Source organism: Phoca vitulina, unplaced genomic scaffold, assembly GCF_004348235.1.
Source record: "Phoca vitulina isolate PV1807 unplaced genomic scaffold, GSC_HSeal_1.0 scaffold7, whole genome shotgun sequence".
NCBI classification, from domain to species: domain Eukaryota; kingdom Metazoa; phylum Chordata; class Mammalia; order Carnivora; family Phocidae; genus Phoca; species Phoca vitulina.
In genome coordinates, this window is record NW_022589710.1 from 66,790,946 (window position 1) to 66,807,867 (window position 16,922).

The 16,922-nt window shown below is 46.6% G+C and overlaps 1 protein-coding gene across 4 annotated transcripts in view; it reads left to right on the plus strand.

Moving 5' to 3' along the window:
- The window catches only part of EVL (Enah/Vasp-like), a 145,450-nt gene that overhangs the window by 64,251 nt on the left and 64,277 nt on the right, over positions 1-16,922 (plus strand). Inside the window, exon 1 of one of the 4 annotated variants that reach the window (XM_032405918.1) lies at positions 7,612-7,830. The exons of the other annotated variants lie outside the window; for them this stretch is intronic. Coding sequence (XP_032261809.1) covers positions 7,820-7,830 — 11 coding nt within the window. The 5' untranslated portion in view covers positions 7,612-7,819. Of the gene's footprint in view, positions 1-7,611; positions 7,831-16,922 lie in introns of those variants that run through there. 4 annotated transcript variants of the gene reach the window in all.

Consider the following 16,922-nt stretch of genomic DNA (forward strand, 5'->3'; position numbering starts at 1 on the left):
AAGCCAGGATTTCCCCTGCCTGAAGCTACCCCAAACAACTAGGGACAGCCCCGCATTCAAACTAGCAATTCTAATCTGTTTAGCCTGCCCTGCCTTTCCCACAGAAACCCCCAGAAAGGCTGTGTCCCGTGCTTTCCCCTTGCTCGTTCCTGCCTCCTGATGACGCTGGTACTTCCGTAATACCATGCCTCTTGTTTCAAGGGGAGCTGTGAGTAACATTAAACTTTTCTTTTAGTGGCATTGTCATCATTTGGTCACCTTTATAAACTAAGACCCAGGCATAAATTATTGCTGCCACCCCAATGACACTAATCTGTGTACAGAAACAGGAACAGAGATCAAATATGTATTTCTTATTATATCTCACAGGTTGCTTCATTTGTTCTTTTTCTTCCGTCTTTTATAGTGCTTGCACTTCTCAGAGATGTTCTCATTATCCCGTGAGTTCATCATTATTTCCTTGGAACATTCAGTTGACTTGGCTAGTAATGTCTGTCTGTGATGCAGATGAGTTTGGCCAGGAGCTTGGTTGGGATGGCAGTTACTTGGGGCAGAGTGCCCTGTGTTGCAGACCAGATTCACACATTCCCTTTCCAAATGCTGACATTTGAGAAACAAGACCATGTCAGGACCGTCTCTGTACACTAGTAATTCCCATACTTCTTGAGTACCAGTCTTTTCCGCAGAACAGCTTAACAAACATTCTGAACACACGCTATGTATACCAAGAATTGTGCTGAGCACAACTGGTGATAAAAGATGCATAAAACATGGTAGCCCCTCCCTAAGGACAATCATCTGTGACAATTAAATTGATAATATTGTAAAATGCAGGAGAAACACAACAGCAGGAATAATTTTGTCTATCTTGGGGGCTCAATAAACACTTCATAGAAGAGGTGATATGTAAATTGGGTCTTGAAGGGCAAACCCAGGGGGACTGCATTTGGTCATGCAGCATTGCCAGGAGATTTTCATAATGTGTCACTGATGGTAAGTAATTCTGTGCAGCCATTTCTCCATCCCCTTTTCCTCCACTCCTAGGACACGAGGACCTTCTACTCAGAACACTGTCTTTTTTTTTTTTAACACAAATTCTCATGAAAAACTAGTATTAGAAAGCAAAATTTTTTTCTGTATTTCCTAGTCAAAGACCCTTTTATGCTCAAACATCCCACAGAGAGAGAGTAGAAGAGAGAACAGTCTGTTTACAGATAAAGAAACTAAGATTCACAGAAATTAGATGATTTTCCCAAGCCACAAAACAAGTCTTTGAATTTGATCTCTTAAGTAAAGTGGCCTGTAGTATGGCTCCCTGATTCGTCGTCAACCATTCTGCTCTCTCATGGGATCTAAACACATGGAAAACGCTCTTTCAATCCAAGTCAATACAAGTTGTCAGTTACTGAGCATTTACTATGTTCAAGATGCAAAGCCAAATGCCTTAGCATTTAGTATCCTGTGTGAGATTTGGTGACCTTCCCATTCGTTCATTCATTCATTCATATATTCATCATGCAGTCAACATTCACCCTGCACCTGCTACATCCTAAACAGTGTAATAAGTGCTGAGCTCAATTCATAGGAACACATTATAAGGTGGGGCCTTAAACAAGACATTACTTAACACTCTCACTGACTAGTTCTTCAGATATTAACAGCTCCTATCCTATTTTTCCAACATTTTCTATTGCCTTGACATAATTGATTTAGGAACTGGCGTTGTACCTGCAGTTCATAATTATTAATATGGACAGTCCTTTCATTGAACAGATGAGGAAACTGGGACTGAAAGTGGGGAAATAAATGCCCAAGGATGTATAGCATGTCAATAATAGAGCATGGGCTAGAATCCGTATATCCTAACACCCTCGCCAAAAATCTTTCCATATTTCTTACTCCTCATAATTCACATAAGTGCCTTATTAAAGCTAGATGACAGGGTTAAAAGAATGCCCCCAGAAGGATCACTCTTAACCTCTTATCTACTTATTGAAACCAAGAGAAGACAGTAGTAACATGACTGGAGGACAGCGGAGATGAAGGATGGAAGTGAAAAGCATATTCTTACAGTGAAGATGTTTACACTCAGGCTACCATCTTCAGGAAATGCTCAGAAAATGAAAGAGAATACCCTTTGGTAGTTTAATCATCATTGACTTCTGCTTCAGGTCTTGACAGAGGAATGATTGTGGATTTGCTCTCTTGACAAAAAAAAAAAAACAAACTATGAAACTGAACAAAATAATATGAAGCACCTGAATATATGGATACTGAAACTCACATAAAATATTAAATTCTTGCTGTTTTCAGGCATTGACAGATAGCACAGGACTTTGAGTCTTGAGTAAAGAAACATGATAAGCCCCATAATGGCTTTGGCTTTCTGCCTGGGGCCTCTTTCTGCTTTTGGCACAGAATGGTGGGGCTCAAGCTGAAAGTTGATTTTAATGAGCTCAGAAGGCAGATATTGGAATTCTAGGCTACTGAAATAGCTGGATGTAACAGGGCAAAGAAATAGAGAAAAGGAAGCCTTATGGTAGGAGCAAGGATAGAGTTTTGTGTAGGGATTCACTTTGGGTTTTGGCTAAGGGCTGACTGGCTGTGTATGTGTAGAATGAGACTTGTCTATGAGGCCCAGCACAGATTGCCTGTGGTGGGGCTAAGGACTGAATGATCATGCCAAAGTTCATGCACTGCTGGGAAATTGTAGGAGATTCTAGTCACCCGAATGAAGAGACCTCACTGAGCACTTCGGGCTTTCAGTTGAGACCCCAGAACAGCCATACCTTAGGAGTGGGGACCGTGCCCTTGAGTAAGGGCCACACCCTGGGGCTAAGTTCAAAATGGAAATAGAACTTAAAAAAAGAATTAATACACACTTTTCCTCACCAAAAGAATCTGCGAGTAATTTACCTGCCTGCCAGGACAAATTCAATGCCTCTAAAGGAAGACTGTATTACCCAAACTCTCTGCAGTTTGTCATCACAATGTCTAACATACAAACATAAATTAGTGGACATATAAAGAGTCAGAAGATGTGGCCCCTATTTAAGAGGGAAAAGCAATCAATAGACCCTGAAGTGACTCTGAAGTTTGAATTTGCAGGCAAGTACTTCCAAGTTGCTATTATACATACATTCAAAGACTTAGAAGATGGATAAAATGAGTAAACATACAGAGAAATGAAAATTGTAAGAAATTTACCAAATAAAAATTCTAGTGCTAGAGATGAAATTTTAAAATTCACCAGATGAGATCAAAAGTGGATCAGAGATTGTATTAAAAAGGGTTAGTGGACTTGGATACTGATCAATAGAAATCACCTAATCTAAAAACCAGGGAAATAATATTGAAAAAAATTAACAGAACCTTGGTGACTTTGTGGGATGATACCAAGAGGTCTACATGGGTGTGATTGTAATCCTGGAAGAAGAAGAGAAAGGAAATGGGGCAGAAGAATAATCCTGGAAAAAATAATTACCAAAACCTTCCCAAATTTGCTGAAAAACCTTAACTTACATTCCCAAGAATCTCAGCAAACCCCTAGCAGGAAAAATACAAAGAAAACCACACTTCAGCACATCATAGTCACACTGCTGGAAACCAAAGAAAAGGAAAATACTAAAAGTGGCCAGAGGAAATATGATACATTATATACAGAGAATGATGATACAAATGATGGATGACTTCTCATCAGAAACCATGGATGTCAGAGCGAGTAGAACATTTTTTTAATGGCTAAAAGAAAAAAAAAATCTCAAAATTCTCTTTTCAGAATAAAGTACCTTCAAGTGTGTTGGCAAAATAAAAGAGTTTTTCAGGGGCGCCTGGGTGGCTCAGTCGTTAAGCGTCTGCCTTCGGCTCAGGTCATGATCCCAGGGTCTTGGGATTGAGCCCCACATCGGGCTCCCTGCTCCGCGGGAAGCCTGCTTCTCCCTCTCCCACTCCCCCTGCTGTGTTCCCTCTCTCGCTCTGTCTCTCTCTGTCAAATAAATAAATAAAATCTTAAAAAAAAAAGGGGGGGTGCGCCTGGGTGGCTCAGTCGTTAAGCGTCTGCCTTTGGCTCAGGTCACGATCCCAGGGTCCTGGGATCGAGCCCCACGTCAGGCTCCCTGCTCAGCGGGAAGCCTGCTTCTCCCTCTCCCACTCCCCCTGCTTGTGTTCCCTCTCTCACTGTGTCTCTCTCTGTCAAATAAATAAATAAAATCTTTAAAAAAAAAAAAAAGGGATGAGGAGTACTAGAAAGGAAAGTAAATATGGAAGACTGTTTATTATTAAAAATATATATATTTGTATATATGTGTGTATATGACCATTTAAAGCAGAAATTTGTAACATAATGTTGTATTGTAACTATGTAATGCGTGTGATGACTGTTGTGAAGGATGGGAGTGCACTTATACAATTGCTATGTACTTAACGCTTACATGAAGTGGTACAATAGTAATTCTAAGTATATACTAAGTAATTCTAAGTATACTAAGTACGAAGTTAAGAATATATATTGCAATCCCTAGAAAGACTGCTAAAAAATAATGTAAAGAGATATAGCTAAAAGGCAAAAGAAAAATTAAAGTGGAATTCTAAAAAGTATTTCATTTACCCAGAACAATGCAGGAAAAGAGAAACAGGGAAACCAAAACAGATGAGACAGACAGAAAACAAATAGCAAAATGGTAGACCTATATCCAGCCAAATCAATGAATTACATGTAAATGGGCTAAATACTCCAGTTAAAAGATAGAGATTGTCAGACCGATGAGAATGCAAGACTCAATCGTATACTGTCTGTAAGGGACACTCTTTAAATACAAAAGGACAAGGGACTGAAAATAGAAGGTAGTATGCAGAACGATGCTACCACCCCACCCTCATCCCCAGAAGCTGTGAATATCTTATGTAGCAAAAGGGACTTTGCAGATATGATCAGAGTGATGCACCTTGAGATGGGGCAACTATCCTGATTATACAGTGGCCCGTTCTAATCACGTGAGTCCTTAAAGGCAGAGAACCTAAAAAAGAAAAGAAAAGAAAAAAACAAAAACGGTAACTGTGTGAAGTGCAGGACATGTTACTTAGCTTGACCATGGTGATTATTTCACAGTGCATACATCTATCAAAACATCAAGTCATATACCTCAAATATAAATTATATATATAAATATAATTTTTTTTAGTTATACCTCCATAAGAATGGAAAAAATAAAAGCCCCTCTCCCTCCACAAAACCCAGATCTGACCACAAGAAGAGCTAGCAGAGAAGACCCTTTCCTGGCTGTGGTCAGGAAGAGATGTTAGGGTGGGAGAAGTTGTAGTGACACTCTACCTCAGGCTGCAGGTGGAGGAAGGGGCCATGAGGAAGGAGTGTAGGGGGCCTCTCGGAGCCAAAAAAGGCCAGGACATTATTCTCCTCTAGAGCCTCCAGAAGGAAAGCTGGCACTTCCAACACCTTGATTATAGCTCAGACCCTTGAGATCTGTGTCAGACTTCTGACCTATTACCTCACAAAACAAAGACAATAAATTTGTGTTATAAGCTTTAAGTGTGCAGTAATCTGTTACAGAAGCAACAGAAAGCCAGTGCAGGGTGGAGAAAGATGTATCAGACAATAGGAAAACCCAAATGGCTACATTAATACCAGGTAAAGTCAACTTAAAGACAAAAAGTGATGATCGCTTCTCGGCCTTTTGGCTAAGATCAAGTGTAAAGACAAAAAGTGATACCAGGGGTGCCTTGGTGGCTCAGTTGTTAAGCGGCTGCTCAGGTCATGATCCCAGGGTCCTGGGATCAAGCCCCACATCGGGCTCCCTGCTCGGCGGGAAGCCTGCTTCTTCCTCTCCCACTCCCCCTGCTTGTGTTCCCTCTCTCGCTGTGTCTCTCTGTCAAATAAATAAATCTAAAAAAAAAAAAAAAGTGATACCAGTGATAAAGAGGGACATTTCATACTGATCAGGGTCAATTCATCAGGAAGATACAATAGCCATAAAAGTATATGTACTGAACAAGAGCTCCAAAATACATGAAGTAAAAATGGACAGAACTAAAGAAAGTAATAGACAAATCCACAATCACCAGTTGGAGACTTTAAACTGTTCTCTCAGCAGTTGATAGAACAATAGGACAAAACGAATCAGTAAACCAGTAAGGACTTAGATCTGAACAACAGTTGACCTAACTGACATTTTTAGAACACCATACCCAAATTTAGCACACACGTCCTTGTGCACACGGTACATTCACCAAGATAAACTACATGCTGGGCCATTAAACAAGTCTCCATAAATTTTAAAGGATGGAAAGACTACCAGGAAAAACAGAAGAAGTTATACTAAGTATGTTCTTTGACCACAAAAGAATTAAATTAGAAATAAGTAACAATAACAGATGTTTAAAAAACACCAAAGCGGGGCGTCTGGGAGGCTCAGTCGTTAAGCATCTGCCTTCGGCTCAGGTCATGATCCCAGGGTCCTGGGATCAAGCCCCACATAGGGCTTTCTGCTCTGCAGGAAGCCTGCTTCTCCCTCTCCCACTCCCCCTGCTTGTGTTCCCTCTCTCGCTGTCTCTCTCTCTATCAAAATAAATAAAATCTTTAAAAAAATAAAAAAACACCAAAGAGTTAGAAATTAAAATGCTTCTAAATAATCCATAGATAAAAGAAGAAATCATATGGAAAAATAGAAAATATTTTGAAGTAAAGGAAAATGAAAAGCACAGTTATGTCAAAATTCATGGTTTGCTCCTAAAGCAGTGCTCAAAGGTAAAGGCGTATCTTTGCAAGCCTCTTGAAAGACATGTTCAACATTCAGAGTGCTTTCAGCTGTCCAGTGAGAACTGCTCTTCCTTTCAGACAGTCCTCTGGGCACCTGTTTTTCACTGTATCGATCATAGCATTTTAATACATGTGTTCATTAGCATTCCAGTGTCTTCCTTTCTAGACTCCGAAAGCCCTTCAAGGACTTTAAAGATTGCCATCCTCTTCAGCGTTCTGTCTCTTGGTTCTGGCACAAGGCCTGAAAGAAGGATTGGGAATGAGCCTCATCTCCACGACAGCCCGGTGGAGGCGGGCAGGGTCAGGCTGTGAGCCCCATGGCTCAGGAGACCGAAGCCCCAGGTCACTCAGTAAACAGGTGACAGAGCCAGTTTTCCAGTATTCCTCACGCATTTCCCTGGCAGGCCCTCGGCTGCTGACGGAGCTGTCAGGGTTAGAAGTGTCTCCTCGACGGAGGGGCAAAACTGATACCAAAGTCACTGTTAAACCTTCAGCAGCTATCAGAACATCATCTTGTAGCCTTCTTGCTCCGGAGGATCGGTGAGGGTCCTTCTGAGTTCTCGGAGGCTCTTCATAAAGCCTTGAGGACGCCGTCCACACTGACCCCCGCTTTCTGCGGCAGGTGGGAAAAGCGAGGCCTAGGTGTGCCCGGGGGCTGTGGCCGAGTGGGGAGGCAGTGAGCAGGTGGGGGAGCCCGCAGCCCCGCAGGTCCCACGCCCGGCCTGCTGCTGCACCCTCACAGGAAGTGCTTCGGGGCTTGAGGCCGGGGCCTGGGGGTTCCGGGTGGCGCAGTGGTTGCACCGCCCACGCCAGTGGGGCTCTGCGCGCTGAGCCTCTCGTTTCTCTCTCTGCTCCCTAGGTTTCAGTTTGTAACTGGGGTTTGTTTCCCCTTTGTCTCTGGTTCAGCTTCCTTTTCCTGTTTGGTTTTAAGTAGAGTCTAAAAATCAAGTTGCTGCCCTCCGAGGGTCTGTGGTCCTCTGATCGGCATAGCCTGTGGGAGTACAGGACTCACCTCCTCAGATTTCCCTGTGCTAAAGCCTTTCAGCCATGGCCACGGGGTGAGTATGGGGACCAAAAAGGGGACAGAGGAATGTCAAGAGGAAACCTAGACTCATAATGGTGTAGAGCTGAAGGGACCATAGAAATCATCCCAGATCCCCTTGTTATACTAATGGGGAGATCAAGGACCAGAGGGCTAGGGACTTACCCAGGGTCACACAGCAAGTTAGTCACAGAGCCCACCCACTCTCCATCTGCTGGTCTGTCATTACTCGGGCCCATGTCTCCTGATGTCTGTGATCTTTAATGGCTTCTGTGTTGAAAGCCCTACTCAGAAGTCAGACAGCTGCCTCAGATTGTAGAGGGGGTCTGAACCATCTAAGGGGGTTGTGGGTTGGCTCTGAGGTCTTTGGCTCTTCTCTCCAGAATGGCCTGAAAACATTCAGGTTGTTTTCTCTAAATACTGGGCAAAGAGGGAAGCACTGAGGTTCCTTTTTTAGTAGAAACTTCATGAACTGACTAGCAGAGTCCTGACCTGCTTGAGAGGTTGGTGACTGACTCAGGCCATCGGCCACTCGGACTCCTGCTCAGTCCGTGTGTAGGCGGCAGCCAGTCCACATTGTGCACGTCTAATTGTGAGTGCACTCTCTAAAGATGGGGTGGCACTTTGGATGTGATTGTCCCCACCCTGTGACCCCATGAAAGATTGTAGGTGATAAGACAGTTTTATCCTCTGGGATTTTTGATGTTTGCTTGATTAACTCATTACAACTTTGTGTCTCAGCGTGAAATGATAATCCCTCACCTTACAAAGTACTTTACAGTTTCCAAAGTGCTGTTTCACCAGTTTTCTTACCTGGTTCTTTCAACCGCGTCGGGTGGATCAGGAAGGTGCTATCACTCCGGCTTTGAGGAGGAAGAAGCCTAGCCTCTGGAAAGCAGTGGCACTGGCCCAGGGTCGCACAGCTGGGAGAGGCAGGACAGCCGCACCCTGCGTTTTTTCCAGGGCTCCACACAGGCGCTCTGGAAGCATTTGGCAGTGAGCTAATAAAACTGGCCCTACAGTAAGTAGCTCTTGGCCGATACTCCTGCTCAGCAGAAGCGGGTATTTAGTCAGGGGGCGCAGCAGCCTTGGCCGGGCTCTTGGAACCCTTTCCTCTAGGCCAAGAGTCGCCAGGGCCAGGGAAACCCGCTGTCTCTTTATGGTTGGCTTTATTCCTGCTCCTTTGCAACCGGGTTTCTATCATTTTAGTAATTTTCCTATAACTTTAAAGGACTTGTAGGTGGAGCTGTGGAGAACAGAATACTTTAATTTCAAAGGCATGTGAACTTCCAGAGTGGGTAAGGACCAGAGTCGTTTTCAGCTGTGCATTATAGTGTGAAAAGCCCAGGCAATTTGCTCTATCCTGTCAACTGCTGCTGCAGAAAAATGAATCTGAAGTAAATGGGGAGGAAGCAAAACAGTTTTTTTAAAGGTCTTTTAAAATAGTAAGAGTCTTAAGAGTTTTCCATCTTGAAAGGCCCTTAGAGCCGATCCATAGTTGATCATCCAGGTTAGTGGTGCTTTAGGCCTCTTACCCTCCACTTCAACCAAATTAACTGTCTTTTATCTTGTTTAAGTATTATTCGGTATTTCTTTGAGGGAAAAAAATGTGTATTGTTGGCAGTGTTGGTTTTGAAGTCTGAAAACGTCCTCGTGAGCCCAGATCAGGAAGTGGAGGCCCAGAGTCCAGGCAGGACTGGTCTGGTGGATGAAGCAGTGGCCCAGGCCTCCCCACGCAGGGCTGCGGGGGCACCATCAGTAGGAACAAGCACAGCAGCTAGAAAACCTGCAGGCTCTTTGGTTCTCCTCCTGCTGACCTAACGGGAACTAACATCTAGGTTCAGAGTCACCATCGTGCCTGTGGGGGGGAGCCACAGGGTCTTCGAACCATGAAAACTGGTCTTCCAGCCCCCGCTCTGGCCACCCATAAGCCAAGAAGCATTTCCCCGCGTGCTTAGCCCTGGGCTGGGAGCGGGAGTGCGCCGAGCACAGGGCCACGTCCGGCCTGCTCTCGTTGGCAGTGTTGCCTTTCATTCTGCCAGCAGTCCCGTGGGCAGTAAGTCTTGTTTTTATTGCTTCCGTTGCACAGAGGAAGAAACCAAGGCAAAAAAGGAGCGCCTTGCCAGGAAACGTAGCCTTGAGCTCCTGGCTCCTGCCTCCAGAGGCTTAGTTCTTTGCCCTTCCGCACTGCCTGAGAGCCGGTCTCTGCTCAGAGATGTAGAGACACGCAGGGTCGGGGAGACAGCACTCAGGAGTAGAGAGCCACGAGCCCCCAGCGCCACGCGGCACACACAGTGATGAGTGTAGACGGGAAGGGCAACAGGAGCTGAGAAGTTGGGGCTGCCAGGAACGACTCTGAGGAGAAAGTGGGACCTCGGGTGAACTCTGAAGGATAGCGCATGATCTTTAGAAAGGAACCAAACAAGCATCCCGGTCAGCATCAGCCAGGGGCTGCTCTGGGTCCCAGGGAAACAGGGGAACGAGACAGGCCGTCTTGTCCTGAAACTGTACCGGAGGCAGGGTAGGGAGGAGAGTCAAGAAACCATAAGCCAAAGATAAGAGAGAGACCAAACAGTACCAGAGGCTGGTCGCAGATGACTGCACACCAGGTGAGGGACATTTATTCAGACACCTTAGCCATGAGGTCACGAGGCCGCCATGCAAAAATCTGAACATGGAACATGAGGTGGGGGCACGTGGGGAGAGACAGCAAGTGTAAAGGCCCTGACAGGGGAACAGTTTGGTGGGGTCAGGGGTCAAGGAACAGGGAGGCTGAAGCTACATGAACCAAGGGTGAGGGAAGGGTGATACGGGCCGAGAAGTGGACAGGCCTTCTCACACAGCCGGCAAGCCTGGTGAGGAGGTTAGGTTTTATTCGTTGTGTCTCAGGAAGCCTGCTGGGTCACCTGTGGGTCACCTGTGGGTATGAAGGAAAGTGAATCAAACCGGACTCAGGTGGCCTTTGGTTTCTTTTGCCACAGTGGGGGTGGGGGGCTTGATGTAAGCCACTGGAGTGCCAGCTGGGGGGTCCGTAGGGTTTTTGAGCCTGTGCAAGACAGGCTCCCAGTAAATGTCAGTCAACAAGTCTGCGCTGAGTGGGAACCAGCTGATCCCAGAGTGCGGTAGGAAGGGCTCGGGAGAGAGTCTGCCCCTTTCCGGTGGAGCCAGCTAATTTCAGTCCCTTCCCTTGTCTCCCTCTTGTCCTTATTGTGCTTGGTTGGTGTTTTGTTTTTTCTAAAGGCTTATCACCTTCCAACATACTACATAACTTATTTATTTTTTTTAAACCTACATTGTGAAGTTTTTTTTTTTAAGATTTTATTTATTCATTTGAGAGACAGACAGACAGAGAGAACACAAGCAGCGGGAGAGGCAGAGGGAGAAGGAGAAAGCAGACTCCCCACTGAGCTGGGAGCCAGACATGGGGCTCGATCTCTGGACCTGACCTGAGCCAAAGGCAGACACTTAACCATCTGAGCCACCCAGGCGCCCCTTACTTATTATTTTATTATTTATCCGTCTCTCCACGCCTGTAGAATCTAAGCCAAGAGGGGAGGGGCTTTTGTCTGTTTTGCTCACTGATGCAAAAACAATACACATTTATCGAATTGCTGGATTTCATTAACTACTTCTGATGTATGATTCTGGAGATGCCTGGGCTACCAAAGCTCCGACTCAGTGGTGCTTCCCAGTGTGGCGTGGTAGAGAAGAGGCCAAAAAACCAGACGTTTTGCTTGCTGTCAGGTGGTGAAGGTGCCAGGGCTCCCCGTACTGTCGGTAGGTGGTGGGCTGCTTGGGCCCACGAACTGCTGCTTGCCCCACTGCCCTGCAGATGTTGAACTTGTGGAGGTGTGAGAAGCCTCACACAGCCTGGGTCCGGCCCACACCTTCGCCTCTGCGGCAGGGTTTGGAAGACCCCCTCTAAGAGGAGCTGGCGTTTCCTTGGACGTCTTATCCTCACAGGCGAGTCAGAGAGCCCCGGAAGCTTACAGTCAGACAAGCCCTTGCAGATCACGTTGTTCAGTAGCTGCTCCCAGGGACGTGTAGCCAGATCATTTGGAGAGCTTCTTGAAACTTCTCTGTCTTCTCTCGTTCCAAAGAATCAGATGTGCCTCCAGTTGAGGCACATTACCACAATGATTCTAGGCTGTTCTCATGAGAGTGTGTTGTGTTCCTCGGGTGTCCTGGGCCGAAGATGGCTGACAACCGATCTCATCCAGTGGTTTTACTTTGGTAGCTGAACCCATAAAGGCAGAAAAAGAACAACAGCTACCCTTTCTAGAGTGTTCCGTGCCAAGCATTTTTCCGATCATGTGATGTACACTGTATTTAATCCTCATCCTCTGAGGTGTGGTACCATTAGTCCCAGCTTGCAGGTAAGAACAGGGGTCAGCAAAGAGGTCACTCATTCCAGGTCACGGTGCGTATCACTTGACAGAGTTGGATTTGAAACCAGATCTCTTGTGTTCTCAAAAGCTAAGCTTAGCTGTATCCTCTTGAAGGAACTTGCCCCAAATTGCAGAGTCAAGGTTAGGATCAGAGCCTCCTAATTTCTGTTATCCTCTGTAGTCTCTGATTTCACACCGTTCATACCACGAGAGACAGGGAGACCTCCTCTGTCCTCCTGTGGCACCCTGTGCCTGTCTCTGTCAGTCATTCATCATCTGCGCACCCAGCCTGCCACAGGACATGGTATCACTCCTTTCTGCCTGTCCCTGCACTTACTTAGATGTGTAGTGAACTGAGCCGCTTGCCATGCTGATGAAGGGATATTAGCTGGGGCTCGGCCAGGTCTCGTTCCTTGGCTATTAATTTACCCTTGGAGATAAGCATACTGCCCCAGTCCTTGGTCCAGCCAGATCTCTATAGCTGTCCCAAGGCTGTATTGAAACCCATTCCATTTCCACACATGAGCAGAATCATAGACGGTGAGGACACAGGCACGTATGGGAACTTATGAATGTTTTTGGGGTTTGAGTAGTGCCAGTGTCCCATGGACAATCAGATGGCTCCCCACGGGAAGGGCTGTGTTGGTGGCCTTGGAAGAAAGTGTGGGAAGGAGGCGTGAGACAGCTTCTGTCTAAGAATATCAGACTCCCTCAACAGTTGGAGTGTTTTTTCCAGATTCCACTAGACTCCACAGAGAAGTGGAGAGCAGCTGTCCAAGCATCTGGGCCGGTGGCATTGTAACAGGGAAAAGGCAAACGTCTTGACTGCAGGTGACGTAGCAGTCTGATCCTCCCAACCAATTTGGGTGGAAGAAAAGATGTCTGGGCTCACACTGAATTTAGGCTTCATTCACCCAAAGCTTTCCTTTCATTCTGACGCTTACAAAAATGGGGCTCAAACAGTCAGCATTTGAGTTTCTGCGTGTGAAAATACGCGGACCTCACCCACTGTTTTCGTTGCTGTAGTTGAGCCATTCTCAAATGTGGTCAGGAGAACCACCCTTGTAGGGGTCTGTGAGTCAAAACTGTATCTATAACAACACTAAGACATTGTCTGCCTTTGTCACTCTTTTTTTTTTTTTTAATTTTTGTTTGTTTTATTTATTTATTCATGAGAGTCAGAGAGAGAGAGAGAGGCAGCGGCAGAGGGAGAAGCAGGCTTCCCGCTGAGCAGGGAGCCCGATGCGGGACTCGATCCCAGGACCCTGGGATCGTGACCTGAGCCGAAGGCAGACGCTCAACCATCTGAGCCACCCAGGTGTCCCTGCCTTTGTCACTCTTATCCCACAAGCGCACAGTGGAATTTTCCAGAGGCCACATGACATTGTGTTGACATTGTCACTGTGACAGGTAATGAAATGTGTGCTTGTGCGTTCCTGTGTTTTAAAAAATTCTCAGTTTTAATTTCAACTGTGGTAAATACAGATAGACTTAACCTACATAAACAGAAGCTTTTTGGCATCCTCAGTAGTTTTTATGGGCGTAAAGGGGTCCTGAAACAAAGGTGTCAAGAAGCACCTCTGTCGAACCGTCCATTGTTGCGTGTACCGCACGCGGCACGCATAGAATTGGTAAGCACCCCGTCCAGGACGGCGGCTCCTGCGGCACAGGAGGGGCCCTCAGGTCTGGGGAGAAGGCGCAGGGGTCCACTGGAGGTGACACCACATTCCGAAACTGTGTGGTGGCACTGTGGGAACCCACCTCTCACAGGTATGAAATATTTCAGAATACATGTTTTAAGCTGAGAAGATAACATTAAACATGTTTTGAGCCTGTTGCCCCTAAAGGGGGAAAAAGTCACCCTATGAATGGTTAACTAACTCCCAAGGGGGGAATGTACCTTACACTGGAGAGATCTGGCAGTCATTCCCTTAATCCACTTTGCCTTTGGAAGAGGAGGCAACTCCCATTATGTGCCTCCTGCTGGGCTGGGATCCAGTAAGTACCCACCATCACTCTGAATGTAGCCGTGAGGAAACAGCCCAGAATGTGGACAGCCTACAAGGCAATTGGCCTGAACTCTGCACACAAAAAAGTCAACATCGATGAAAAAAAGTGGCCTAACATTCTAGCTTAAGAAAGAGTATGCGGAAAAACTAAGGATGTGATGTATGGTGATTAACATAACAATAAAAAATTTAAAAAAAAAAAGAAAGAGTATGCAGACAGCCCATCCAAATGTAATGCATGAGTAGATCCTGGACCCATAAAAATCAAAACATTTGGGGGAAATTGGATAACTTTATATGGGCTCTGTATTAGCTATTAGTAAAGTATTTTCTTAGATGTAATAATGGTATTTGAGTTACGCATTAGAATGTCCTTACTTTAAAGAAATGTGTGCTAAAAACCTTAGGATTGAAGTATCACAATATCTGCAACTTTCAAATGGTTCGGAAAAAAAAAACATAAAAGAGATAAGTCACGTGGTAAAAATGCTTTACTAAGTAAAGCAGAAAAACCCCATTGTATGGCAGAAAGGAAGATCTGTGGTCTAGACACGGCCCTTCCACATAACACCACAGGATGCTGGGAAACATACTCCCCTTCTCCAGGCCTGTTTCCTCCATCTAAATAAAGTACTTGTGATTATTTCTCAGCTCTGACAAAGCTGTGATTCCAAGTCCCTCTGTTCCTCAATCACTGAATTGGGACATCGTAGTGTAGGCAAATTTATCCAAAGGTATTTATTGAGCAATCACTAGTCAGATACTAGGGCTACAGAGATGAACAATGTTTTCACCTTTTTTTAAGGTTTATTTATTTATTTGTTTGACAGAAAGACACAGCGAGAGAGGGAACACAAGCAGGGGGCGTGGGAGAGGGAGAAGCAGGCTTCCTGTGGAGCAGGGAGCCCAGTGCGGGGCTCGATCCCAGGACCCCGGGACCATGACCTGAGCCAAAGGCAGACGCTTAATGACTGAGCAACCCAGGCGCCCCTGAACGATGTTTTTAAAACAAACCAGTAAAAGAACTATCCTCAGGGGGAGAGAGAAAACCAAAAGACCTTCAATACAGTGATAAGTGGTATAAGGAAAAGTGAAGCAGCCTCTTCTCAGTGGGAAGGGATCACTCTCCCAGGAGGTGACACAGAGGACAGGCTGGAGGAGAGTCCCAGCAGAGCAGAGCCTGGCATTTGAGCTACCCTGGCATCAAGGCCTGGCCTGCGGGCTCTGCACCTGCCCCTCCAGGGGATGAGCCCAAGCTCTGAACACTCCACAAGACAGAACCCAATGGTCCAAGTCCCACCTGGAAACCCGAGGTGATTCTCCAGGCCACAGTGAAGAACCTGCTGGAGACCTTGGTTTTCTCTGTAGAGACTGACAGAATAAGAGGTCATGACGGCTCTGCGTGTGGGGACAGAGGCACTTCATACTGATTCCACCCAAGTCTCCACTCACGCAGATCTGCCATTACCAGAGCCAACATTTCCTCACTCAGTGTGGTAGCTCGGGACCTAACCATGTTAGTAAACTACACTCCTGTTCATCTTCTCAGATGTATCCAAGCTCCAAGAAACTTAAAACCTAGTCAAGAAAGAGCACGTCCCTCATTTACAGAGCCTTGCATGTACTCCCCTGAAGCCAAGTGGCTAATGACAGGCCAAGTCTGGGCAGAGCTCGGACTTGGATGCAGGGCTCCTTTCACTTCCCACACCGTCTCCATGATGGACGGTGTTGATTGGATGACCCGGCCTGTGTTTTTGTTAGACCTCTGGTCCCTGGCTCGCACCAACCACCCAGACTTTTCCTGACTTTCTGCCCCTGCTCACTGGGAAAGACTGGTCAGGAAAGAGGCAGTGTAGCAATGAACCAAGCTACTAGACTGTCAGAGAGCCAACAGAAAGTTATAGAAAGGGGCTAAGAGGACGAGAACGAGGGCAAGTCTGTCACCTCTGGTGACTGGAAGGCCACCGATGGCCCTGGAGAGAGGGGCTGGAGTGGAGCGGGTGGGGGGCCTGCGCTCTGCTGGCAGGGGCCCGGAGGAGCCGGCACAGTAGGCAAGGGGTGAGGGGTGCAGCGTGTGTTCGTGGAGGCGGAGTTGAAGGGTGAGTGGGAGCACCCAGGGAGTGAAGCCGTAGAAGCCAGAAGCAGAGGCCTCCAGAGATGGGAGGAAGACATGTTGGGGACAGGTCACTTCATGTAACATGGGGACAAATGTGATCACTTGCTCATGAGGCTTGTTGAGCATCCCATGACATCACACGGGCTTTGACGGCGAGGGACCTGCACATTGGGCAGGAGGGGCGCTTCATGCTTCAGAGAGAGAGGGTGGCGAAGGAGAGGACGGTCCCCTCCCCACTGCACCTTGCCGTGGTGCTGGGGAGTAGCTTCGCACACCAGAGTGCCCAGACAGGTTTCCATGGCCCCCACCCCCCACAGCAGTTGCCCTGGTGCCAGCCGAGGGGCTTCCTTCCGGATGATTCTCAGCCTGCTTTCCAAGTTCACTTTTGTTGCTTACATGTTGAAAGTAAACAAGTCAGGACTTTACCAGCCGCCTCAGAGTCTGGCTCTGTTTGTGCTTGGCTTTGGGAACAGTTATTTATGGCCACTTCTCTCTGGCCTCCCCTGTTCCCTCGTCATTTCCTAGTTCGCTCAGCACCTGCTGAGCCCGGGCTCGTGAGGGCCGTGGCCCCGGACTACATCAGGGAGGGCATGGG